The sequence below is a fragment of the Mustelus asterias genome, chromosome 12 (genome assembly GCF_964213995.1).
Source record: "Mustelus asterias chromosome 12, sMusAst1.hap1.1, whole genome shotgun sequence".
Taxonomy (NCBI): domain Eukaryota; kingdom Metazoa; phylum Chordata; class Chondrichthyes; order Carcharhiniformes; family Triakidae; genus Mustelus; species Mustelus asterias.
Window position 1 is genome coordinate 12925997 of NC_135812.1, and position 26004 is coordinate 12952000.

Sequence of the window (26004 nt, forward strand, 5' to 3'; positions counted from 1 at the left end):
AAAGGTATGTGGTTTGAGTGAAACTCATGAAAAGGGAAAATAGCAAAGGAGCTAAGAGATTACATCACCCTTAGTGAAATAAAAAGTAAACGGCAAAAGTATATTCGAATATACTAATCTCACTGTGTTTGCAGCAACATTAATAACATTTTTTCAAATCTGAAATTGTTTAAACTAGACTGATGTTACACAGGCTGCTCTTACTTTAGTTATTAAAATAATTTAGAAATCATCACTTTTTCTAGTAGTCAAAGTTAAATGCTTGGAGCATTTTACGATTGACGCATGAAGCATTCTCCACACAAATAGGCAGTGAGAACCTTTCTCCTTGGCTTTAGGGAACTGTTGGCTTTCTTCAACAATGTTTTTTGGGGATTGATATTAAAATGAACAGATATCAGTGTGCAAAACTTCACATGATCACATGCAATTCCTTTGTCATCAGTTTTAATGATAGTATTTGTGATAATCCCCAGGATTTGCATGGGGAATCCCTGATTGTCCTCCCTGTAGGAATATGAGCTCCCTGGTGACTGGTAATTACATTACCAGGTGGAGCTCATATACCGAGCCCTGTATAAAGCAGGCCCCTGAGTGGGTCCATTGTTGTATTGTCCAAGTTGGGACCAGTTGTGTTCACCACAGGCTTGTGGTTTTGCCTTATTTTATTTGGTGCAATAAAGCACCGTCCTTTTACAGCCGACTCCTGGAGTTATTATAGTATTAGATTGTTTATTTTTTAAATGGGTTACACCACTGGTAAAACAATGGAGAAGGAATTCTATACGTATGTACTAGTTGCTCAGCTTAATTTCAAGATGATATTTTAAAATGGTGAAATTAGATCTACATCCAAAGATGTGCGGGTTAGGTAGATTGGCCATAATAAATTGCCCCTGAGTGTCAGGGGGATTAACAGGGTAAATACGTGGGATTGTGGGGATAGGGTCTGGGTGGGATTGTTGTCGGTACAGATTCAATGGGTTGAATGGCTTCTTTCTGCACTGTAGGGTTTCTATTATTCTATGATTCTATGATCTGGTTTTTGGCTTAGAAGCACTAGATAATAGCCCAGCAAGATTACCAAAACAGCCACCAAATAACTTAGGTTGTTGGTCAAATTGCCAGTTTAGTTTGTTGTAGGACAAGGGCTATTCTCAAGGTTGACTGCACTCATTTTGGAATTTAGTTACGAGTGTAGCTGCTGTAATACTTTGCAACGTTCATCATGGCCCAAAACCTTTTTGAAATCCGCAAACACTGGTTTTGACCACCATTCTATTGGTCACCTACAGAACTTTCTGTGAAAAATGGACAGCCACTTTTTACACCAAACATTTAGAAATCAGTTCACACTGAAAAGGAAAAACAGAAAAATATTGAAACAGAATTCCAAACATAGAACACACACACTTTTTGTACACAATGTACAAATCCTTCATTTGTATGGACTGTTAAGTCGGAAACCTGGTTATCTTGTTTATTGACGTTTCTTGCTGTTAGATAATAAAAGGCACACATTGGTTTGGTCAGAACATGGTGTAAGACAGAGGAATAGAATCATTTTGCAGTTGTTTCATCCCTACAGTTGAACATGCTGTTGTTCCTCAAGGTTTGGAACACCAATCCTACGCTTTTAAATGGAAGAGATTGGCAGTAAAAGAAAGTTGTTCCATTTTGCGTTCCAGTTCAGCTCTGAAAGAAAATGTTGGACTCTTCCATTCAGTTTAAAAAGATTTGCATTTAAACAACTTGGCAGTTTAATTAACCACTCCCTGCAGTTGTGGCCATGGATCCCAGCGTAGTCTTAACACTGACCTGTGAATCGCACGCAAGATTTTGTCAACATCCGGCAAGACCCCCTTCTTGAGGTGCCTGGCAGGAGCTAAGCTGGACCTCTGTTTGGGAATGGACTGCGGATAGAGAACTAGTGTTGTATAATTGCATTCAATCAATTGAAGAGAAAGCTGATAACTCTGGGATCAGCCGCTAGGAACTTATGAACCAATGTTTTAGTTAAAGAATCAGGCAATAGTGGGCAGGATAAAATGTTAAAAGTGATGGGAAATATATATATTACTATAAAAACAAGCTGGTCTAATGCCAAACTACACTGAGAACTGAAGGCAGACCAAGCCAATGAAGCTACATGTTCTGGAGACAACGGGGGAGAAGATTTGTGTTATGGAAATACATTTAGAATCTGTGGGCGGAATTTTACTGGCACGTCCGCCCAAGGTTCGTATGATCCCGCCCGAGGCCAACGGAGAATGCCGTTCTCCGAGCCTCGCCCGCCCCCGGAATTGGGGCAGGCGTGCCCGTAAAATCCCGGTCATACAATCCCTGCAGTGCAGAAGGAGGCCATTCGGCCCATCGAGTGTGCACTTACAACAATCCCACCCAGACCCTATCCCCGTAACCCCACGTATTTACCCTGCTAGTCCCCCCTGATACTAAGGGGCAATTTAGCATGGCCAATCCACCTAGAAGGAATGTTCTGGCAATTTGACTACACAAAGTGGGAATCCTCCTCGTCATGCCTGAGTTGAGAATTACATGTTGCCTCGGTGGCCAGTTCGGTCAATAATTTGATCATTTCATTTTGTGAAAGAAATTTAGTAATGGTAGATTCACCTCAGAATTCGTTTGTCTGCTGGACTGAAAACAAATAGAGAAATATTTTTAAAACAAGGAGAAATCAGATTCCACCGACAGATTATTGTAACTGCTTTCAAAATCGATTCTGAGCCAATCATTCTTTCCATTGATCTAAAGTTACATTGAGTCTTGTTAATGTAGGGGGAACATTTTCGCTGCTATTGATCACCTTTGCAGATGCAGTACCTAAACAGATGGACAGTGGAATCTTAGTCACACATTCTTTCACCAATAAGTATTTATACCTGATATTGGCACGATGGCATTGCTGCCTCACAGCGCCAGGGACATGAGTTCGATTCCAGCCTCGGGTGAATGTGTGGAGTTGGCATGTTCTCCCTGTGTCTGCGTGGGTTTCCTCTGCGTGCTCCGGTTTCCTCCCACACTCCAAAGGCGTGCGGGTTGGGTGGATTGGCCATGCTAAATTGCCCCTTAGTGTCACAAGATGTGTAGGTTAGGAGCATTAGCCGTGGTAAATGCGCGGGAGTTACAGGAATAGGGCAGGGTGGATATGTGGGGTTATGAGGATAAAATGGCGGATGGGCCTGGATAAGATGCTCTGTTGGAGAGTTGATGCAGATTCGATGGGTCAGATGGCCTCCTTCTGCACTGTAGGGATTCTGTGATTCTATGTTCTTTTGACTCATGCGATATGACCATTTTCTTTTGGATTTTAAATATATGGATGCAACTCTGAAATCAAATGTGAGACCCTCAACTTTTAATGATGTCACCTGCACTTACAATCTTTACTAATGATCATATTTGAATATATCTTATCATCAGACAAGGAGCTTCCAATTATTCTTTTAATCTGTCCTAATCCAAATCCTAACACAAAATTTAAAGGATTAAATGTATCTCATTAAAGGGTAAATGAGAAATGGATGTCTTTTGATATTTTAGTTGCAAATTAGTGGAACCATCCTGGTGATAGAAACAGCAAACTCGGTGAATCTCATTAAATAGTCTGTTATCATAATTTGTTAGCCAATCTGGCTAAATAATTTTCTGGTGTGAAAAGTCCAATGCCATCAATTAGCATTTGGAAATTGGGGAAAATACATAAATCATTAGTGGTGATGAGAATAAGCCATTTAAATGTTGCTGCTTTATAGATTTGTTGCAACAACACTGCATCCTGGTGTTATTAATCTTTAGATAGATTATCTAAAACGATCTATCTTTCATAGATCTGTTTAAAAATACAATGAAGAAACTATGAGATGGGGGTGCCTGTTCCAAACTTAATATGACAATTTAATTAGCGTCCGATCAATACAGATGTAATGGATAGCTTAATGCTTTATTTGGTTCAAGATTAGGTCAGTGCTGTGTGGCATTAACATTCAGACCGTTTGGCTTTAGAAGAGCACGGATATCTGGTACTGTAATGAACAGAGTTACAACACTGTTGAATATCGTACAACAAATTGATTATAGTATGTTACAAATCTGATGATGATCAATGATCCCCCATTTAAGTAGGTGAGACATTAATCATTTTAAATGAAAAATAATAACGTAAATTGCTTCTACTACAAGTAATTGAAAGTCAATGATACACCAAGGAATCTGGTAAATCTAAAACTAGCAGTAAGATTTCTAACTGCTCGCGTTGTGAAAATGCTATGTGTAAAGTCAACTTAATCTCTTTAAAAATTGTCATTACTTCATTACCTTAAAATCTTACACAAGTAATAGATAGAGGCATCTGTAGAGAGGGAAGAAATCGTAGGTCATTGGCTAATTCCATTTGGCAACATTACCATTGCGGTTCCGACACTCCAACAAGATGGATACAATGCTTCTTGGAGATATGCGGAATGGACATATTCTCACAGCAAGTGGCAATGTGTACAGTGAATGAGTTAAGAAGAAGGAATGTAATTGCATGGTAAATGGGTACCACTGCATCAGGTAATAAGAAGTATTTACCCATTCTGAATTTGTTTCATCATGGTCGTAGTGCATGTTCTGACCTGTTTTATGCTGACATGAAGGTCAGATGGGTTGATTTTGAGGTTGTCTATTTAAAGTTTAAACATACTGATTGGCCATTAGGGGAAAGGATTGCATGAAATGCTTCCAAAGGTTCTTGTGGCGCAGGCCCTTTGAGAACTTAAGCACTGTTATGATCTCCCAACATTGGTTAGGAATACATCTATATGCAATCCTTGTCCTATAGTTCGTTCCTTTTTAAGCCCATCTGCTAACATTTGATAATAAGTCTCGGTGTGAGGTCCATCATTAAAATTTTGAACTTGCGTAACAAAATGAGACAAGATCTCCAGTTATTTGACAAGCTATGCTTTACTTTTAAAACTGGACTTATCTGTAATCTCCAGCATGTTCTGGTTGTCTGCTGATTAAATATCCGTTTGTCATTCTAACCTCACAAAAGTACGTTTCCAAATATGTTCCCTGGCAATCCTGTACACTAGTTGAAAGCTTGTTCTTCTGTTGGCGGGCAGAATATTTTGGAAAAAGGAACCCTATAATCAAAGAATTGCTCTTTCTTTTCTAATCTGTCCACAGTTCTTAGTTTCAACGCTGCACTCAACAGCATGAGCTGGAGTTTCCTCCTCAGGAACTAGTTAACACCATGTGGCCATTTTGTAACTGCGATGTCTTCAGTGAGCGCGTTCCTCTTAACTTGTTCACCATAACTTCAACAAAATTGAACCCTCTTACATCTGACTGTTACCCAATCTTGAAGTTTCCTGGAAACTGCGGCCAATCCAGGTGACGGTACAAGTGGCCTGAATGAATAGATATTTACTCGAGATTAAGTTAGTGTAACAGCGACACGGCTCAGGGGACATATTTCGTAACTGATTTCCTTATAGCATTTTTTTGCATAAATTGCTAACGTTGGCAGCTTGGGTGTACTTTGAGGAAATCAGGAAGACTTTTCATGTAATGCACTTTGGGTCACTTAACTCACATTGACCTTATTTTGCTGTTTCAGAGCTTAAAGAAGTGCTTTCGTATCTTCTGTTCATTCCGGAAGGTCTAAAAAGCAGGATGTTTGTTTTTTTAACAGTGGTACATTTGTCCCTTTTCAGTAACAAGTACTATAAGATCGTAGGTATGGGAGTCGGTGAACTGGATTCCTTAGGCGCATACTTGGAGAAGAAAGGCAGAAAGACTGCAAGCATAACACCAACGATGGCCAGCATGTAGCCCCATCCGATCTGACAATCCGCCGCGTGATAGATGCTGGAATTTCCACAATATTTCTGTACAAGAGGTGAGTTCAATCCAAAAGGATAGACCAGAAGTCCGGAAGCCATGATAAACACTGCAAAGAGAAACAATAATTTATTAATTCAAAATTCTGATTTCTGCCCCATTATTCTATACAGGGCCGGAAATAAAAATTTCTACATACATTTCTGTACTGATATCACCAATGAATGATGCACCAAAGTAGGAGTTCTTAACATTGAGGAATGCAAGGAATTACATTTTAAATCCACATGAGTTATGCAGGTTGCAAACCCAAATAGGAATACAAAGCTCGGTGCATGTAGTTCAATTGTACCAAACTCATAGAATCCCTACAGTGCGGAAGGAGGCCATTCAGTCCATCAGGTCTGCACTCCCACACCGAAAGAGAATCTTATCCAGGCCCAATCCTCATAACCCCACATATTTATTTAGCCCACTGATTCCAGCAACCCCAAACCCCACACACCCCAGACATACTCTCTTCCACTTCTTCCTTCAAAGGGTTGTGAACGTAGCCCAGCCCATCACGCAAACCAGCCTCCCATCCACTGCCTCCATCTACACTTCCCGCTGCCTTGGAAAAGCAGCCAGCAGAACCAAGGACCCCGCACACCCTGCACACACTCTCTTCCACCTTCTTCCATCGGGAAAAAGATACAAAAGTCTGAGATCACGTACCAACTGACTCAAGAACAGCTTCTTCCCTGCTGCCATCAGATATTTGACTTTATATTAAGTTGATCCTTCTCTACACCCTAGCTATGACTGTAACACTACATTCAGCACCCTCTCCTTTCCTTCTCCCTTATGTACTCGATGAACAGTATGTTTTGTCTGTATAGCGCACAAGAAACGATACTTTTCACTGTATCCCAGTGCATGTGACTAAAATAAATCAAATCAACCTACACATCTTGGGACACTAAGGGTCAATTTAACATGGCCAATCAACCTAACCGGCACATCTTTGGAATGTGGGAAGAAACCGGAGCACCCGGAGGAAACCCACACAGACACAGGAAGAATGTGCAAACTCCACACAAGCAGTCACTCAAAGCTGGAATTGAACCCAGGTTCCTGGAGCTGTGAGGCAGCAGTGTTAACCACTGTGCCACCGTGCCGCCCTTAAATGAGTCACTGTGGACTGTCATAAGACTCACCTGAGGAAGGAGCAGCGCTCCAAAAGCTCGTGATTCCAAATAAACCTGTTGAACTTTAACCTGGTGTTGTGAGACTTCTTACTGTGTCGTAAGTAACATTTAGTAAATCTGTAGCTGTGCACATTTATCAAAAGGCAGGTTATGGTTGGAATCATTGTTAATATGTTTGTTCATTTTTGTACTTTGGATGTGAGGGTGTTTTTCAAAACTCATCTTTGGTTCACCGTATCCAATCTGAACCATGCTATTTACCTCCAACATTACCTCATGGAAAATCGGCTAATGCTCTTCATGTATGAAGATCTGTCAATGTGAAGGGTGGTAATGCCTGTTTACTAGCCACCCTGTGCAAAGTGGAGCCGAATAACTTTGGAACTGAGTACCTTAATTCTTATTCTAGCTTCTCGAGGTTGGGGGAACTATTCACATTTTCATGCAAGTGTCGCATGAACAGAACTTTTGAAAAATTATTTCTGAGTTAGGCTCATCTTTGGTGATACAACTACTTTGGGGCATTGAGTTTAAAAATTGGTAAGTCGTGTTGCAGCTTTATAGAACCTTAGTTAGGCCGCACTTGGAATAGAGTGTTCAATTCTGGTCACCACACTACCAGAAGGATGTGGAGGCTATGGAGAGGGTACAGAAAAGATTGACCAGGATGTTGCCTGGTATGGAGGGTGTTAGCTATGAGGAGAGTCATAGAGTCATGGACTCATAGAAGTTTACAGCATGGAAACAGGCCCTTCGGCCCAACATGTCCATACTGCCCTTTTTTAAAAAACCCCTAAGCTAATCCCAATTGCCCGCATTTGGCCCATATCCATCTATACCCATCTTACCCATGTAACTATCTAAATGCTTTTTAAAAGACAAAATTGTACCCGCCTCTACTACTACCTCTGGCAGCTTGTTCCAGACACTCACCACCCTCTGTGTGAAAACCTGGTTGGAGAAAACCTGAGAGGTTGGAGAAATTTGGTTTGTTCTCACTGGACCGATGGAGGTTGAGGGGCGATCTGATAGAAGTCTACAAGATTATGAGGGACATGGACAGAGTGGATAGTCAGAGGCTTTTTCCCAGGGTAGAAGAGTCAATTACTTGGGGGCACAGGTTTAAGGTGTGAGGGGCAAGGTTTAAAGGAGATGTACGAGGCAAGTTTTTTACACAGAGGGTGGTGGGTGCCTGGAACTCGCTGCCGGGGGAGGTAGTGGAAGCAGATATGATAGTGATTTTTAAGAGGCATCTTGACAATTGCATGAATCGGATGGGAATAGAGGGATATGGTCCCCGGAAGAGTAGGGGGTTTAAGTTCAATCGGGCAGCATGGTCGGTGCAGGCTTGGAGGGCCGAAGGGCCTGTTCCTGTGCTGTAATTTTCTTTGTTCTTTGAATAGCTATAGTTTGGCTGTTTGTTATTGTTAATCTATTCTCCACCATATTTAAGCTCTACATTTTCCCCACTCACCACTCCAGTTCTTTCTGCGGCAGGACATGATGGGTCAGTGGCACTTGCTTCATCCATATCTAGTGTGCATTCTAGCTACCGGTGATGAACTGACAGGAAGGCTGCTTTTAACGAGACAGAACTGGACCTGACAGCTTTTGCCTCAACACGCATTCTTGCTTTGATGCTTGACTGAAGATGACAAAGCCCCAATGACGAGGTAGTGAGTTTATATGTCAGCCTAGTTTATGTTTGACCTCCAGATCCACAGCTAATAAAACCATAAGATATAGAAGCAGAATTAGGCCATTTGGCCCATCGAGTCTGCTCCACCATTCAATCATGGCTGATAAATTTCTCAACCCCATTGTCCCACCTTTTCCCCATCCCCTTACTGATCAAGAACCTATTTATCTCTGTCTTAAATGTCCTGACCTCCACAGCCTTCTGTGGCAATGAATTCCACAGATTCACCACCCTCTGGCTGAAGAAATTCCTCCTCATCTCGGTTCTAAAGGGTCGTTCCTTCTCTAATGTCGGTAACTTTAATTCCACCCAGCAGATTGTAGATGCTGCAAGGTTGCTTCCACTTTAATTACAATGGCTTTTGAGGCATCTGAAGAGTTCACACGACAGAGGCAGGTCCCAACTCATAATTCTCAAATAAGGTTCTACTGCTGATATTCTTGCACCAAATTTGACTGTAACCCCTCCTGCATAGGTTTCCGGGGGAATCCCGTGGCTAAAGGGAGGCAGTAACAGCCAGATACAGCAGTAACACTGCTTACGGCCCTGTAGTGTTCCACCCTCTTGACCCCTCAAGCAAAACCTTCCGTGACAATGAGTTGACCCAATCCATGATGTCGACGACAATCACTCCATCACCCGACTCCTGATTCAGGACCGCTCTCACAGATTCGTGCTGTCTCACTGTTTCCTCCCTCTGCCCCGACTGCCAGTTCGGCACACATAGCCAACCCATCTTGCCGCTTGCCTCCCCTACCTCTCTATGGCTAGTTTGACACCCCGCCATTAACCTGTGCTGTCGCCCGGTTGACAGAGGCTGTCCCCAGTAGTTCCTGGCTGCAACTTGCTGCCATCAACATCCTGGCCCGATGGCCAGCTAATCTGTCAATCTGGCAGGAAACAGAATTTTACAAAATGATAGTAAAGGCTTGCCATTAAATTTGGCAGGACCTTTGCAGGTCCGATTTTACCAACAAGTTGCGCCCGTTTTCAGGCGCGAAAACTTGGTAAAGTCGGTCGTGAGACAAGTAGCACGATCCGCACCCACCTCCGTAACTGTTCCCCCTTTACCAAGTGGCTAAAGTGGTCACAATCGGCGCCGTGTCCGAAACGGGCGCAATGTCAGTTTAACTGCATTTGCATGCATTTAAATTGACTTAATGAGCTGGACGCCCAATCTTACCAGCATTTCCCCTTTTACCACCGCGTTCGCCCGTCCAGATTCGGCGCGAAACAGCCATGCTCGGCAAAAGTCTGTTCCGGGAGCTCCAGCATCTGAGGAGGTAAGTGCAGAGCTCCCGGCGGCTCTCTAACTCAGATCGGTGGTGGGTGGGTGCGGAGGAGGAGGGAGGAGGGCCAGATCGTTTTCTGGTGGGGGGAGGGAGGAGGAGGGCCAGATGTATCTCTTGAGGGGAGGGGAGGGAGGCAGGTCAGATGTATCTCTGGTGGGGAGGGGAGGGAGGCGGGTCAGATGGATCTCTGGTCGGGGGGAGGGAAGCGGGTCAGATGGATCTCGGTGGAGGGGAGGGAGGCAGGTCAGATGGATCTCTGGTGGGGAGGGGAGGGAGGCGGGTCAGATGGATCTCTGGTGGGGGGGGAGGGAGGCGGGTCAGATGGATCTCTGGTGGGGAGGGGAGGGAGGCGGGTCAGATGGATCTCTGGTGGGGAGGGGAGGGAGGCGGGTCAGATGGATCTCTGGTGGGGGGGGAGGGAGGCAGGTTAGATGTATCTCTGGTGGGGAGGGGAGGGAGGCAGGTCAGATGGATCTCTGGTGGGGGGGAGGGAAGCAGGTTAGATGGATCTCTGATGGAGGGGAGGGAAGCGGGCTAGGTCGTTCTCTGGTGTGGAGGGAGGGGGAATCCGCTGCCACTCTGCGTGCGATCGGTGGGGGGCAAGTGGGGCAGGGGGCCGTGATCGGTCTGGGTAGTGGGGGGGTGGGGGTGTGGGTGGATAAAGAGGACATTTATGTTGCGGGGTGGGGCAATGTCTGTGGGGGCCATCGCTCCCGGGCCGCAAGCGATGTGGCAGGGGTGTGTTTTTCAAATTTTTTTTTTACTGCGCATGTGCAGTTGGTGGCTCCAATCGGAACTGCAGCGTCTCGGGCACGGTAAGCCCCGCCCACAGGCTTCTGCAGCGCGAATCAGAATTGCTGGTTTTTGTTCAGGCAGAGTGCGTATGGGGGCGCCGGAAAACAGGGTTTACAAGTTGGATCTGAAACACCCCCAGATTCAGCACTTAGAATCAAAATGGTAAAATCGGGCCCTGCATGTCTATTTCAAAGTTGAGTCCTCCTGCAAAAAATATCAGGGGCCAAGCTGAACATAGTAATCCTGCTTTGGAACGGTCAGGTACGCTGGTCTGTATTTTCAATAATAAACTACAATAACTGCTCAGAAATGGCAATAGTTAAATTTCTGCTTCCCACGCCAATAGCTGCGGATGCACTTAACCTTGTGCCTTTGTTTGGGATGTCTCTATGTCACAGAGGCCACGTAGAAAGATGAACAATAAAAGCACTCCAGTACCACTTATAATGATGGAGCTGGACAATTCAGGAGTGTTTCAATCTGCAATTGCTCAGTTAGCTAAAAGCAGATCGCAACCTTTTATTAAATAATAGTTCATCTAACCAGTCAGCAGAATCTACAAGTAAGCAATGCCCTATATAATCCCGAGAAAACAGTGTTTGCCAAAGTGTATAGTTGGCAGATAAAGGCAGCAATTGGAAAAAATTAGGAACTTTCGAAAGCATTAGAAGGCAGCTTCTTAATTGGATTCAAGTCCAAGTGCTTTCTAATTGCCTAAACCTTCCTATCAGAGCTAAGCAATTTCTCAGTCAAGCAATTGCATCGTTACAGGAGTGTTTATTTTGGAAGGTAGTGTTCTAGGGAAACAGATGTTGACGGAATGGCCATGCCTGGCTGATTGAACCCCACTGAGATGTTAAGAGTGTGATTCTCTATGTCTGCTCACTGACTCTCATCTTAGTCCAATGTAGCTGCCTCCCTTCTTTCCCCTGGAGCTACTCCAAGGTATACAATGATACCCTCTATCAGTCAAAGCTCTGGAGCAGCCAAGCAAGGAATGGCTCTATGCTTGTAATAAAATTGGTATTTTTACCAAGGCATCAAATACATTTCTGATCTGTTTCTACGCCTTTTAAAAGGAGGAGGTATTTTCAGCAGAAGGACTTTGAATCATAGAATCCCCTACAGTGCAGAAGGAGGCCATTCTGCCCATCGGGTCTGTACCGACCACAATACCACCCAGGCCCTATCCCCGTAACCACATATATTTACCCTGCTCATCCCCCTGGCATTAAGGGGCAATTTAGCCTGGCCAATCCACCTAAAAAATTTGAAGTTTATTTATTAGTCACGAGTAGGCTTACATTAACACTGCAAAGAGGTTATTAACACTGCATTACATTAACACTGCAAAGAATCTATCATTAAGGAAGAAATAGCAGGACACCTGGAAAAGAATGGTTCAATCAAGCAGACGCAGCATGGATTCATGAAGGGAAAGTCATGTTTGACTAATTTACTGGAATTATTTGAGGATATAGCGAGTGCGGTTGACAGAGGGGAACCGGTGGATGTGGTGTATTTAGATTTCCAGAAGGCATTCGCTAAGGTGCCTTCACAAAAGGTTGCTGCATAAGATAAAGGTACACGGAGTTGGGGGTAAAGTGTTAACGTGGATTGAGGATTGGCTATCGAACAGAAAGCAGAGAGTCGGAATAAATGGGTGCTTTTCCGGTTGGCAATCAGTGACTAGTGGCGTGCCTCAGGGATCGGTGCTGGGGCCTCAACTATTTACCATATACATAGACGATCTGGAGGAGGGGACCGAGTGTAGGGTAACAAAGTTTGCGGATGACACAAAGATGAGTGGGAAAGCAAATTGCGTGGAGGGCACAGAGAGTCTGCAGAGAGATTTGGATAGGCTAAGTGAGTGGGAAAAGATCTGGCAGATGGAGTATAATGTTGGTCAGTGTGAGGTTATCCACTTTGGAAGGAATAATAGTAAAATGGACTATTATTTAAATGGTGAAAAGTTACAACATGCTACTGTGCAGAGGGACCTGGGGGTCCTTGTGCATGAGTCACAAAAACTCAGTTTGCAGGTGCAGCAGGTAATCAAGAAGGCAAATGGAATGTTGGCCTTTATCGCGAGAGGGATGGAGTATAAAAGCAGGGAGGTCATGCTGCAACTGTACAGGGTACTGGTGAGGCCGCACCTCGAGTACTGTGTACAATTTTGGTCCCCTTATTTAAGAAAGGATATATTAGCTTTGGAGGGGGTACAGAGAAGGTTCACCAGGTTGATTCCGGAGATGAGGGTGTTAGCTTATGAGGAGAGACTGAGTAGACTGGGCCTGTACTCATTGGAGTTTAGAAGGTTGAGGGGAGATCTTATAGAGACATATAAGATAATGAAGGGGCTCGACAGGGTAGAAGCAGTGAGGTTGTTTCCACTTACAATGGAAACAAGAACTAGGGGGAGTCAATTTAGAACAGAGTTGAGGAGGAACTTCTTCTCCCAGAGGGTAGTGAATCTTTGGAATTCTCTGCCCAGTGAAGCAGTAGAGGCTACCTCGTTAAATGTGTTTAAGTCACAGATAGATAGATTTTTAACCATTAAGGGAATTAAGGGTTATGGGGAGCGGGCGGGTAAGTGGAACTGAACCCACTATCAGATCAGCCATGATCTTATTGAATGGCGGAGCAGGCTTGAGGGGCTAGATGACCTACTCCTGCTCCTATTTCTTATGTTCTTATGTTCTTATAAGTTACTGTGAAAATCCCCTAGTCGCCAAACTCCGGCGCCTGTTCGGGTACACTGAGGGAGAATTTAGCATAGCCAATGCACTTAACCGGTAGGTCTTTCGGACTGTGGAAGGAAACCGAAGCACCCGGAGGAAACCCACGCAGACATGGGGAGAATGTGCAGACTCCGCACAGTCAGGCACCCGAGGCCGGAATTGAACCCAGGTCCCTGGCACTGAGAGCAGTGCTAACCACCGTGCCACCAATAATAAAGCTACTCACCCACGAAGACCTGTCCCTCCATTAAATTTACATCTAAAAGTTCCCCTTTAATAAATTAACATGGGGCAAATTTTACAAGGCTTCAACCCAATATTAGTGCCTCAGACTCTGGACGAATATTAATCGGGGCGTGCCGTTCCCGATGATGGTGACGGCAGGGGACTGGAAACAGGTGCGATCACGTAATGAAGGAAGGTTACAGTGGTGAAACTTACCGTCAGCCGGCAAACGGCGGGTATGGGCGGGCTATAAAACAGCTTCCTGGCCAAAGACAATAACTGTAACACGGCCACAGCTTTCCTGCCCAACTCCATTGCCATGAGCGTCTGACTTACTGAGAGCACATCGGTGGCATGGTGTTTTAAAAAACTTTTATTTGTAAAATATTTCACGTTACATTGGGTTCACTTTACTCATGTGTGTATCATCATTAAAGAGCTAAGTGTGTTTGTCCACACCTTATGGTTGGCATGCATTGATAGTTACAGTGGGGTTAGAAACATTTCTTTTTTGGAGGGTGAGACAATGTTGTGTTTTATGCATTCAGTCATGATTGAATGTTCATGTTAATGTCCTGTGTGTGCGGGGGGTGGCGGGGGGAGGGGGGGGAGCTGACCAGATTTTCGTCCCTACACCTCTCCGCCTCTCTCAATCCCTCTCCACCTTCTAAGATGCTCCTTAAAACCTAGCTCCCGACCAAGCTATTCCAAAATCTCCTTCATGTGGATCGGTGTTGATTAACTTTTTGATAGTGATCCTGTGGAACACTTTGGGATATTTTACTATGTTAATCTTTAATTCCTGGAGGCTCGAGGACAGTCCTGGAGGGTTGGCAACCGTAGATATTGTCCATCAAAGCACTTCAAAAGGGTTTCAGAGCAACTGGGCCTTATGAGAGAAATCAAGGGGATCTCCCTGGTAGAACTGACGGTTCCTTTCTATAAGAGCACTTTAAAGAGGCCATTTAACACCTGAAGTTTATGGCATGAACCAGAGCCAATCCCTGCTGTGGAATGGAGTGCTGTGGTAATTCTGGAGGCTTCCAGTTATCCAAGGGACATGGTTATCAAAGTGACCAGGGCACTTCAAAGGTTTTAAAGGACAGAAAAAATAATGAATATCTTTACCAGAATGGTGTCTAAAATCACCATCCTGAGAGTGAAAATCACATTCCCCAGAGCAACAAGGAAAAGACCACCATCCCGGGGAGACCCCCAAGGTCAAACCCTTACCCCCCAGCCTGAGCCCACCCAATGCTCAGCACTCTGGGGGAAGACTCCCTCTGCAGCCCGACAGCAGCAGAGGAGCACATGGGCACAGCACTCACCTCTCTGCCAACACCCTCCCCCCAGGGTGCCAGGTCAGCGTATCACTGTCAGGGTGCCGGGGGCAGAGCAAGGTTGGCACTGCCAAGCTTCAAGGCCTGAAGATGGGGGACTGAAAGGGGGTGGAGTCGGAGGCAACCCCATCTCGGAGTGTTTCTCCTGTGTGGTGGGGGGGTGGTGGTGTGGTGTCAGATCACCCTCATGCCTGCGTGGTGTGCGTGGGGAGGGGGGTGGGGGAGGGCAGTGACCCGTTCTTTCAGCGATGGTGGGGAGGTTGCCCCTCTGTGCTGAAGGTTAGGGGTGCTTCCCACTGTGTGTGGTTTCCATGGGGAATCTCTAAGTTACGTTTATTCATTAGTGTTACAAGTCGGCTTACGTTAACACCGCAATGCAATTACTGTGAAAATCCCCTAGTCGCCACATTCCGCCACCTGTTCGGGTACACTGAGGGAGAATTTAGCACGGCCAACGCACCTAACCAACATGTCTTTCGGACAGTGGGAGGAAACCGGAGCAAACCCACGCAGACACAGGGAGAATGTGCATACTCCGTACAGACAGTGACCCAAGTCAAGAATCGAACCAGGTCCATGACATTGTGAGGCAACAGTGCTAACAACTGTGCCACCGTACCGCCCTGTGGGACTCGTTGAATAAAAGTTCCCTTGATAACAGGCGATGGCCTGCCCTGGTGGAACTTGTTGTCTGAGCCCTTTAAAAGCCAGACACCGTGAAGGGTCTGCAAAACTATCGCCCCGGATGGGACTCGTTTGAAAACTGTTGTTCCGGTTGGGACTCGTGTGTCCTAGAAGGCGAGACCCCGTAGGGTGAAACCCCAAAAGGCAACGGATAATGTAACTTACAATGGACTCCATTTTCATTGGAAGGGAGGTTGTTTACTGCTGTATTAAGGAAGGTAGACTTGCTGTTGTAATTATATCAGCTTGTTGTTTGAATCATTGTGAAATTATAATGTATTTGTATTGCAACGTATTTGGATGGATTGTTTAAATGAAAAGAAAGTTGGGACTTATGCATGTACATCACAGAGTAGTAACTTTATTTGTGTTCAATAATAAATACCATTCCTTTCCAGTCAGGTTTCCTTAGTTATTACACCTTGTCAACCCCCCTTGTCAGTGGGGGTTGCCATGTCTGTTGTGACGGAGAGGGTGGCCTGTCCCTCAGCACTAAGATCAGGGCGTCCTTTAGAAATAGTGCTCCCAATAATGTTCTATGTTCTATGTTCTATGTTCAATCTCTGTAAAGCTGGACTGGTCGACGGGGTTTCACTCTATGAATATTTTTAAATGCTAAAGGTGGGAGAATTCCACCTGACAGGCGCTGCTAAAGGCAGCGGGAAACACTCCAGTGTTCCCGTTCGTGGGTGCACTTAGGGTGCACACAACGCTTCCACTTTCTCAGGAGACTAAGGAAATTCAGCATTTCCGCTATAACTCTCACCAACTTTTACAGATGCACCACAGAAAGCATCCTTTCTGGATGTTTCACAGCTTGATATAGCTCCTGCTCTGACCAAGACTGCAAGAAACTACAAAGGGTCATGAACGTAGCCCAATCCATCACGCAAACCAGCCTCCCATCCATTGACACTGTCTACACTTCCCGCTGCCTCAGGAAAGCAGCCAGCATAATCAAGGACCCCACACACCCCGGACATTCTCTGTTCCACCTTCTTCCATCGGGAAAAAGATACAAAAGTCTGAGGTCACACACCAACCAACTGAAGAAATAGCTTCTTCCCTGCTGCCATCAGACTTTTGAATGGATCTACCATATATTAAGCTGATCTTTCTCTACAGCCTTGCTATGACTATAACACTATATTATGCATCTCTCCTTTACTTCTTGCTTATGTACTCTACGAACGGTATGCTTTGTCTGTATAGCGCCCAAGAAACAATACTTTTCACTGTATCCCAATACATGTGACAATAATAAATCAAATCAAATTAAAAAAAGGGTGATTCGTGCCATTAAAGCAAGGCCTCAAATAACCATGACACAACTCAAAGAGCAAAAGGGCAGCACTCCAAGTGTACCAATCCCTTAAACTGGGCATCGCCATACGTCTGATTACCCAGCTGAGAATGCAGTAATAATCTGGAGGAAGACCATGCATGAATGTCAGTCAGAGACCTTTCGATTTGATTTGATTTGATTTATTATTGTCACATGTATTAACATACAGTGAAAAGTATTGTTTCTTGCGTGCTATACAGACAAAACATACCGTTCTTAGAGAAGGAAATGAGAGAGTGCAGAATGTAGTGTTACAGTCATAGCTAGGGTGTAGAGAAAGATCAACTTAATGCGAGGTAGGTCCATTCGAAAGTCTGACAGCAGCAGGGAAGAAGCTGTTCTTGAGTCGGTTGGTACGTGACCTAAGACTTTTGTACTTTTTTCCCGAAGGAAGAAGGTGGAAGAGTGAATGTCCGGGGTGCATGGGGTCCTTAATTATGCTGGCTGCTTTGCCAAGGCAGTGGGAAGTGTAGACAGAGTCAATGGATGGGAGGCTGGTTTGCGTGATGGATTGGGCTACATTCACGACCTTTTGTATGCTGTCGTACATCAATAGCTTACACCCTATATGTTGTTGCTAAAATACCATGGTTGGAAACCAAGATACCTGACCTCAGAGAGTTAACTTGTACCATAAGTTTACAATAAACTGGTTGGTTTTCTGCATTCCACGTACAATGCCAAGTGTGCAGTCAAACTTCTCAGGCTGTCCGATTTGAATCAGAAATTGGGTCATTCCCGATTTCGCAATTAATTCTGTTTCCTAATATATTTTACTGATGGAGCCCATTCATCTTTGCCAGTTCCTCACTCAGCTATGATGGTATACAGCACATTTAATGTGGTGAGACAAATATTCAGGATTTTATAACGAGCTGTGGACAGGCCTTAATCAATATTCCAAAACCAATCTTGACAGTGTGATGAAAATGGCCATTTAAATGAGGGTGGAAATTATCCATTATGGAAGACCAACAGTGGCAGTGCTGTTAATGTGACATCCCCCATACGCTGCTGCTCCTTTGTGTGTTTGTTTTCTCACACGTGTTCCAGACGTGTTATTTCTGACAGTTTTGAACTACTAGCTAGGTAAGCTTAGACTCCCACTGCGTTGGCATTCATGTCCTCATCAAGTCCCTGTCAGGTAAGAGATTGATGGCACACTTTTCAAAGATTGGTCCTCAAAAGCCTGGTTATGATTTACTGAAGATGTCTCTTGGGATCACATAAAGATTCCAGACTAAAACAAGGGGAAAGCATGCTCTCAACTGGAATAATATAAGGATTTCCCAATCCATAACTCCAAAATGAATCCAAGCAAATAAACAATTAAGGAGATGCTTTTGCAGTGTTGCACCAATATACCTCTAATCTAGTGCCAAATTGTATCATACGAAGTCAAAATCATAGAATTCTACAGTGCAGAAGGAGGCCATTTGGCCCATTGAATCTGCACCGACTCTCCGGACAGGGTATATTACCCAGGCCTTATCCCGTAACCCTATGTTTTTACCCCATTAACCCTCCTACCCTACAAATGTCTGGACACTAAGGGGCAATTTAGCTTGCACATCTGCAACCTGACCTGCACATCTTTGAAGTATGGGAGGAAACCGGAGCCTTCGGAGGAAACCCACAAAGACATGGGGAGAATGTGCAAACTCCACATAGACAGTGCCCAGGGTTCGATTCCCAGCTTGGTTCATTGTCTGTGCGGAGTCTGCATGTTCTACTTGTGTCTGCGTAGGTGTCCTCCGGGTGCTCCAGTTTCCTTCCACAGTCCAAAAGATGTGCTGGTTTGGGTGCATTGGCTGTGCTAAATTCTCCCTCAGTGTACCCCGAACAGGCGCCAGAGTGTGGCGACTAGGGGATTTTCACAGTAACTCCATTGCAGTGTTAATGTAAGCCTACTTGTGACAGTAAAAAATTAAAATAAATAAAAAAAATTTAAAATTGGATTAGAATAGTTAAGTGGTTGTCCTCGACTGGCACAGATACGATGGGCCGAAGGGCCTTTTTCTGTGCTGTCTACCCTTATGGCTCCAAGATAGAATGAGATGAGGAATAATTAAAGTCAGATGGAACAGATATCCAGAGCAGGTCGCTGATTCAGAATTAACTGACACTTTGGGCAGGATTTTTCGTTTCCAGCCGCTCTCGCCCCAAGACTGGAAAATCCCGCAGAGGTCAACGGACCTTCGCATGGTCCGTGTCCCGCCTGCTACGATTCCCATTCCGCCCTTTAAACAGAGTTAGTCAATTATCTGTTAACTGAAGGTTAGTTCTTAACAAGACTGTTTGGTCGCAGGGAATGGGGATGGGTTTGAGTCTCTGAAAAATAAGGGGTCTCTGGGGCAGCTGTAACAGAAGAATCATGGAGGGCCTCTGTGGAGATGTTCAAATCGGAGAGGGTTGTGCACTCAGGTGAAGTAATGCTGAGAGGGGATTTGTAAAGGCAACAAAAGTCATGAAGTTGATTAGCTTGCTGACAACGGAGCTCAGCACACATTGGATTTCAGGGAGTTTCAAGAAACCATTCAACCTTAATGTTTAATAACTGCTGAAGTGACCTGCTGTGTAATGATATCATTACACCCTCTCCGTCAAATAGCTACCTGTTAAAATAACAATCCTAGTTACAGCTCCAACCTCTGCACAGTGATGCAATCAAAGTTAGAAACAGTGTGAGGAAAGATGAGCTAAATCAGCGGGTAGGTGCCGCCAAGCATCGCCAGCTTTCCATCACCCCGTATCTACGTTCGATGCCGCTCTGATTTGCAATTTGTCCTTATTTTGTAATATCAGGTTATCATGAAAGATCTCTCTCATTTCCGAGACAGTAACAAGCCCCAGCACGAGATGGCTGTTCCTGGGAGTGGCTGATCCTGCACAACTTATTGGATTCTAATAAAGAATACCGTGAAGCAGATCATGTACAAATTTACTGAAACGCACTGTTATAATCCATCACAATTCAGTTGCAAGGGAGAGGGCCGCATTGCTTTATTTGCATGGTTGAAGAGGCATGACTTATTTGTGAACTGAATGCCACAGAAGTACTCTGTGCCCTGCCAAAAATGTATTTTCTTTGTCTACACATTCCACACAAGGTAAAGTGAGGCAGTGGTGGGCAATGGGGTGTGTGTGTGTGTATCCATCAAATGAGGTTCTCACTGTGCTCTGTGCAATACCTGATGAATCGAGTTTCTGTCTCATTCCTGCCTACAGTGTTGTGTTTATGAGCACATGATGCAGAAGAACAATCAATATTTAATTCGACACCTATTTGAGAATCGGGGGCATCAATCCCAAGAGAGGTTGCATAAAAGGAAAATCAACTCCCATTACCTACACGAGCATCGGGGCCCTGCTTCAAACATACAATGAAAATAACTCAGCGGCGCCATTCCATGGAGTTAAATGGTGAGGCAACCCAATGCGATGCTGAGGAAATGTTGAGGCTGGGGACTGAAGCAACCCTGAAATTCTTTCACAGAGCTCTTCAAAGATTGGACCGAAAGGAAAGGAATGGAAAACATTGCCGAAGATCTTGAAATAGACTCCAGAAACACTCAGCAGGTCAGGCAGCATCGGTGGAGAGAGGAAGGTAAGGGTTAATACTCGAGGCCGATGGGCGGCACGGTGACATACAATTAGTCATTGTCCAGGGTAATGGCTCCAGTTCCGCCGATGACAGAATCGATGATTGGAGGAGCAGAGAGGGCGGGAGGGAGGGAGCCTGCGATTGGAGGGACCGGAGCAGCAGCACGGGAGAGGTGTGTTTGGGGAAGCAGCAATCTGATTGGCCAGAAGCATCAGAACTGAACAGCGGGCGCTGTTGGAACTGCAAAAGGACCCCAGGAAAACATGGCGCCCAGGCCCAAGTACATCCAGGGTGTTGGATGGGGTAGGAGCGAGGAGCCTGAGGTCGGGGGGGGGGTCAGGGGAGGGGGAGGGGGGCAGTGGAGGGGAGGGGGAGGTGGGATCTTGGAGGCCAAGTGGGATAGAACAAAGGATAAGGAGGCGCAGCAAAGTGGCACAATTGGTTAGCACTGCTACCTCACAGCGCCAGGAACCCAGGTTCGATTCCTGGCTTGGGCCACTGTCTATGTGGAGCCTGCACGTTCTCCCCGTGTCTGCGTGGGTTTCCTCCAGGTGCTTCGGTTTCCTCCCACAGTCCGAAAGACGTGCTGGTTAGGTGGATTGGCCGTGCTAAATTCTCCCTCAGTGAACCCGAACAGGCGCCGGAGTGTGGCGACTAGGTGATTTTCACAGTAACTTCATTGCAGTGTTAATAAAAGCCTACTTGTGATAAATAAACTTTCAGCAGAAAGTGTGAATATTTGCAGCATTTTTCTGTTATTACTATGTAAGTGACTCATTGTCCATCAAGCGCTCTGGGATAAAATACTATTTAAAGTAAGTATCCCTTTCTAAATACATATATTATATAGAATAACTTTAGTAATTGTGTAATGAGGGAGTTGGGTCGGGAATAGAATGTGAGTTTTATGCAATTCTGGTGAATCTCCAGGAGAGCAAGTTGTTTTATATTTGGGCACATGAATAATTAGATTAAGAGCTGCTTTAGTGGTTTTTAGCAAGAGCGCTGATTGAGTGGAAAATGCCTTAGAACATCAAAGAACAGAAGGTATATTACATGACAGCCATAATAGTAATACAACAGAACATGTCACACGTACACCTGCATCTACAGGGCGAGTGATTTTTGGTAATTGAATAAGTCTTTTATTTTTATTACATGGTTTCTCCAGGGATTTTAACCAGCGTTTTGGGATCTATGAAAATTACAGTGGCTTTTGCTTTGTGCTTTTAGTTCTCATTCTGAATGATATATTGTCAGTCGCCTCTGAGTTATGGCAGCTCCTATCCTGCCTTGGCAACATAGCTGAACCCTCAGCTTCAGACGAATCTACCCATATCCCACAGCTAGAATCATAGAATCCTGATAGTGCAGGAGGAGGTCATTCAGCCCATCGAGCTTCCACTGACAACAATCCCACCCTGGCCTTAACCCCTTACACCACATATTTACCCTGCTGCCCCCCCCCCCCCCCAACCCAACACAACACAACACTAAGGGGCAATTCAGCATGGCCAATCAACCTAATCCGCACATCTTTGGAGTGTGGGAGGAAACCGGAGCACCCGGAGGAAACCCACACAGACGTGAGGCGAATTTGCAAACTCCGCACAGTCACCCAAGGCCAGAATTGAACCCAGGATCTTGGCGCTGTGAGGCAGCAGTGCTAACCACTGTGCCACCGCGCCGCCCAATGAGTGACTCTCATTGTACTTAATGGGATCTGAATTTATGAGATTAAGACATTGGTGGAGATCTTGAGCCCACGCTCACCATCCGTGTGAATGCTAGCACGGGCTCAAGATTTGGACTTCCACTTCCATTGCATTTTGAGTAAGAGGTCAGTGCGAGCAAGCCCCCCACCCTGGAAGCCCTGGATGAACCTATATCTGGGGTCACCATTGCAGATGTCAGAGCAGTTTTCTTGAAGGTCAACGCACGGAAAGCGACTGGCCTGGATGGGGTACCCGGACGAGCACTTAGATCCTGCGCGGATCAGCTGGCGGGGGTATTCGCAGACATCTTCAACCTCTTTTTACAACAATCTGAGGTCCCTATCTGCTTCATCCCGGTACCTAAGAAAAACCAAGCAGCGTGCCTTACTGAGTATCAGCCGGTAGCTCTGACATCCATCATTATGAAGTGCTTTGAAAGGCTAGTCATGGCACGAATCAATTCCAGCCTCCCGGACTACCTGGAACCACTACAATTTGCCTACCGCCGCAACAGGTCCACAGCAGACTCCCTCCCTCTGGCCCTGCACTCAACCCTGGAACACCTAGGTAACAAAGACATCTATGTCAGACTCCTATTTATCGACTACAGGTTAGCCTTCAACACCATTGTTCCCACAAAACCCATCTCCAAACTCCATGGCCTGGGGCTTGGCTCCTCCTAACCCACAGACCACAATCAGTAAGGATAGGCAACAACACCTCCTCCACGATCATCCTCAACACCAGTGCCCCACATTACTAACGATTCTCCTTCCGTCTTTGTTTTTCCGCTTACATTTTTATCTCGCTATTAACGACACAAAGAAGAAACACCGATCGTGCCATCTTCAGGAAGCGTAAAGGAGAACAGGCCCCTGTCTACATCAACGGGGATGAAGTAGAAAGGGTCGAGAGCTTCAAGTTTTTAGGTGTCCAGATCACCAACAACCTGTCCTGGTCCCCCCCATGCTGACACTATAGTTAAGAAAGCTCATCAACGCCTCTACTTTCTCAGAAGACTAAGGAAATTTGGTGTATCAACTACACTGGGTAAGTAGAGGAGAATAAAACAGCTTTCAGAAATGGCTGAGGTTTTGTTTAAAGACAGAGTCTGCAAGCTGCTCTCGCCACAAAAATCTCTTTGAAAGTTTCACGGCTGTTTACACTCATTATAGCAAGTATATTTATGGTTGCTAACTGTATTTAAAGAGGTTTTTGAGTCTGTAAGAAGAATGTTGCTTATTTGGAACTGAAACAGTGATGAGTTAGAAAATGGAACTGTTTCTTTTCATGTTTAAATATTGTTCAATGGGTAATTGTTAAGCTGCTTCATTTGTTAGTTATAGTTAAACTGTGTTATTAAAAAAAGTTTGTTTTATGATAAAAAGATCCATAATGCTACCGGGACTTGATGGTTTGAGTTATAAGGAGAGGCTGGATAGACTGGGACTTTTTTCTCTGGAGCGTAGGAGGCTGAGGGGTGATCTTATAGAGGTCTATAAAATAATGAGGGGCACAGATCAGCTAGATAGTCAATATCTTTTCCCAAAGGTAGGGGAGTCTAAAACTAGAGGGCATAGGTTTAAGGTGAGAGGGGAGAGATACAAAAGTGTCCAGAGGGGCAATTGTTTCACACAAAGTGTCTGGAACAAGCTGCCAGAGGCAGTAGTAGAGGCGGGTACAATTTTGTCTTTTAAAAAGCATTTAGACAGTTACATGGGTACGATGGGTATAGAGGGAGATGGGCCAAATGCGGGCAATTGGGATTAGCTTAGGGGTTTGAAAAAAAGGGCGGCATGGACAAGCTGGGCCAAAGGGCCTGTTTCCATGCTGTAAACCTCCAAACGTCTCTAATTGGTCAGTGGAATTAGTTCTGGAGGGAAGCATCCTATCCTCACATCTGTGCCAAAATAGAAGATTTGTTGGGTTCTAATCCAGTGTCCTAAGGTAACTTGGGGGTTCCTGCCCAGCTCCCTAACACTCTCCACTTTCACTTGTTTATGAAGGCTCATTTCACAGGGCTCATTATCTGCACACTGGCTGTCATTTCACTGAGTAATTGTGAAGCCTAATGGACGTGGACCTCGACACATAGTAGTGGAACCCGGTGTTTGAATCATTTGGCCATTATAAAACAGCCAGTGCAATTCTTTACTTCAGTCACATTATTGAATTGCTGAGGAAATAGTACACTTCCTGTCATTATTAGACCATAAGATCATAAGATATAGGAGCAGAATTAGGCCATTCTGCCCATCGAATCTGCTCTGCCATTCAATCATGGCTGATAAATTTCTTAACCCCAGTCCCCCGCTTTTTCCCCGTAACCTTTGATCCCCTTACCAATCAAGAACCTATCTATCTCTGTCTTAAATACACTCAATGACCTGGCCTCCATAGTCTTCTGTGGCAATGAATTCCACAGATTCACCACCCTCTGGCTGAAGAAATTCCTTCTCATCCTTGTTTTAAAGGGTCATCCCTTTAATCTGAGGCTGTGCCCTTGGGTCCTAGTCTCTCCTAAGGGTGGCACGGTAGCATGGTGGTTAGCACTGCTGCCTTACAGCACCAAGGACACGGGTTCAATTCCGGCCTCGGGTCACGGTCTGTACCGAGTTTGCACATTCTCCCCGTGTTTGCGTGGGTTTCTTCCGGGTGCTCCGGTTTCCTCCCACACTCCAAAGATGCGCGGGTTAGGATGATTGCCCATGCTAAATTGACCCTCGTATCAGGGGGATTAGCAGGGTAAATATGTGGGGTTATGGGGATGGGGCCTGGATGGGATTGTGGTCGGTGCAGACTCTATGGGCTGAATGGCCTCCATCTGCACTGTAGGGATGCTATAATTCCATGATACTAACGGAAACATCTTCCCCACGTCCACTCTATGTAGACCTTTCATTATTCTGCAATTTTCAATGAGATTCCCCCCTCATGCTTCTAAACTCCATCGAGTACAGACCCAGAGACCTCAGATGCTCCTCATACATCAAGCCTTTCATTCCCGGGATCATTCTCGTGATTCTCCATTGGACCCTCTTCAAGGCCAACACATCCTTCTTTAGATATGGGGCCCAAAATTGCTTGCAATATTTGAAATGTGGTCCCACCAGAGCCTTATAAAGCCCTTCTGTAAAGCTTTTAAAGATTTTTAAGTTGCCTTCAGTAAATTTCAATTGGTTTGGGAGGACATATTGTTTCGAGAACAGGGAGTGGAATAGAATAGGAATAGAATGGAACTCTGACCTGCATTTTCTGTTCTAATTTTCAAGCCTCTGCAAAACACATCCAGCATGCAATCATCATCATTAGCATTTTAATAGGTCAATGGGATGTCTTTTAAAGCAGGGGCAGTTTCACTTTGGAACCCGTGTCGTACAAGGAGCGGGCTTGATGGTGTTTACCAACGGGTGAGACTCACAAGGTGAAATAGAACCTGTTTATTTATTTACGTCTGTGACACAGAGAATCAATTTTCAATATATTACAGCCTTATCTGTTCGCTATGTACATTATTGCGC

General features: G+C 45.0%; 1 protein-coding gene across 1 annotated transcript in view; it reads right to left on the reverse strand.

The window, feature by feature from the left end:
* Positions 1-2427: 2427 nt before the first annotated feature.
* lhfpl7 (LHFPL tetraspan subfamily member 7) overlaps positions 2428-26004 on the reverse strand; it is a 294405-nt gene continuing 270828 nt past the window's right edge. Inside the window, exon 3 of the mRNA XM_078224817.1 lies at positions 2428-5962. Within this exon, the coding sequence (XP_078080943.1) occupies positions 5736-5962 (227 nt within the window). The 3' untranslated portion in view covers positions 2428-5735. The remainder of the gene's footprint in view (positions 5963-26004) is intronic.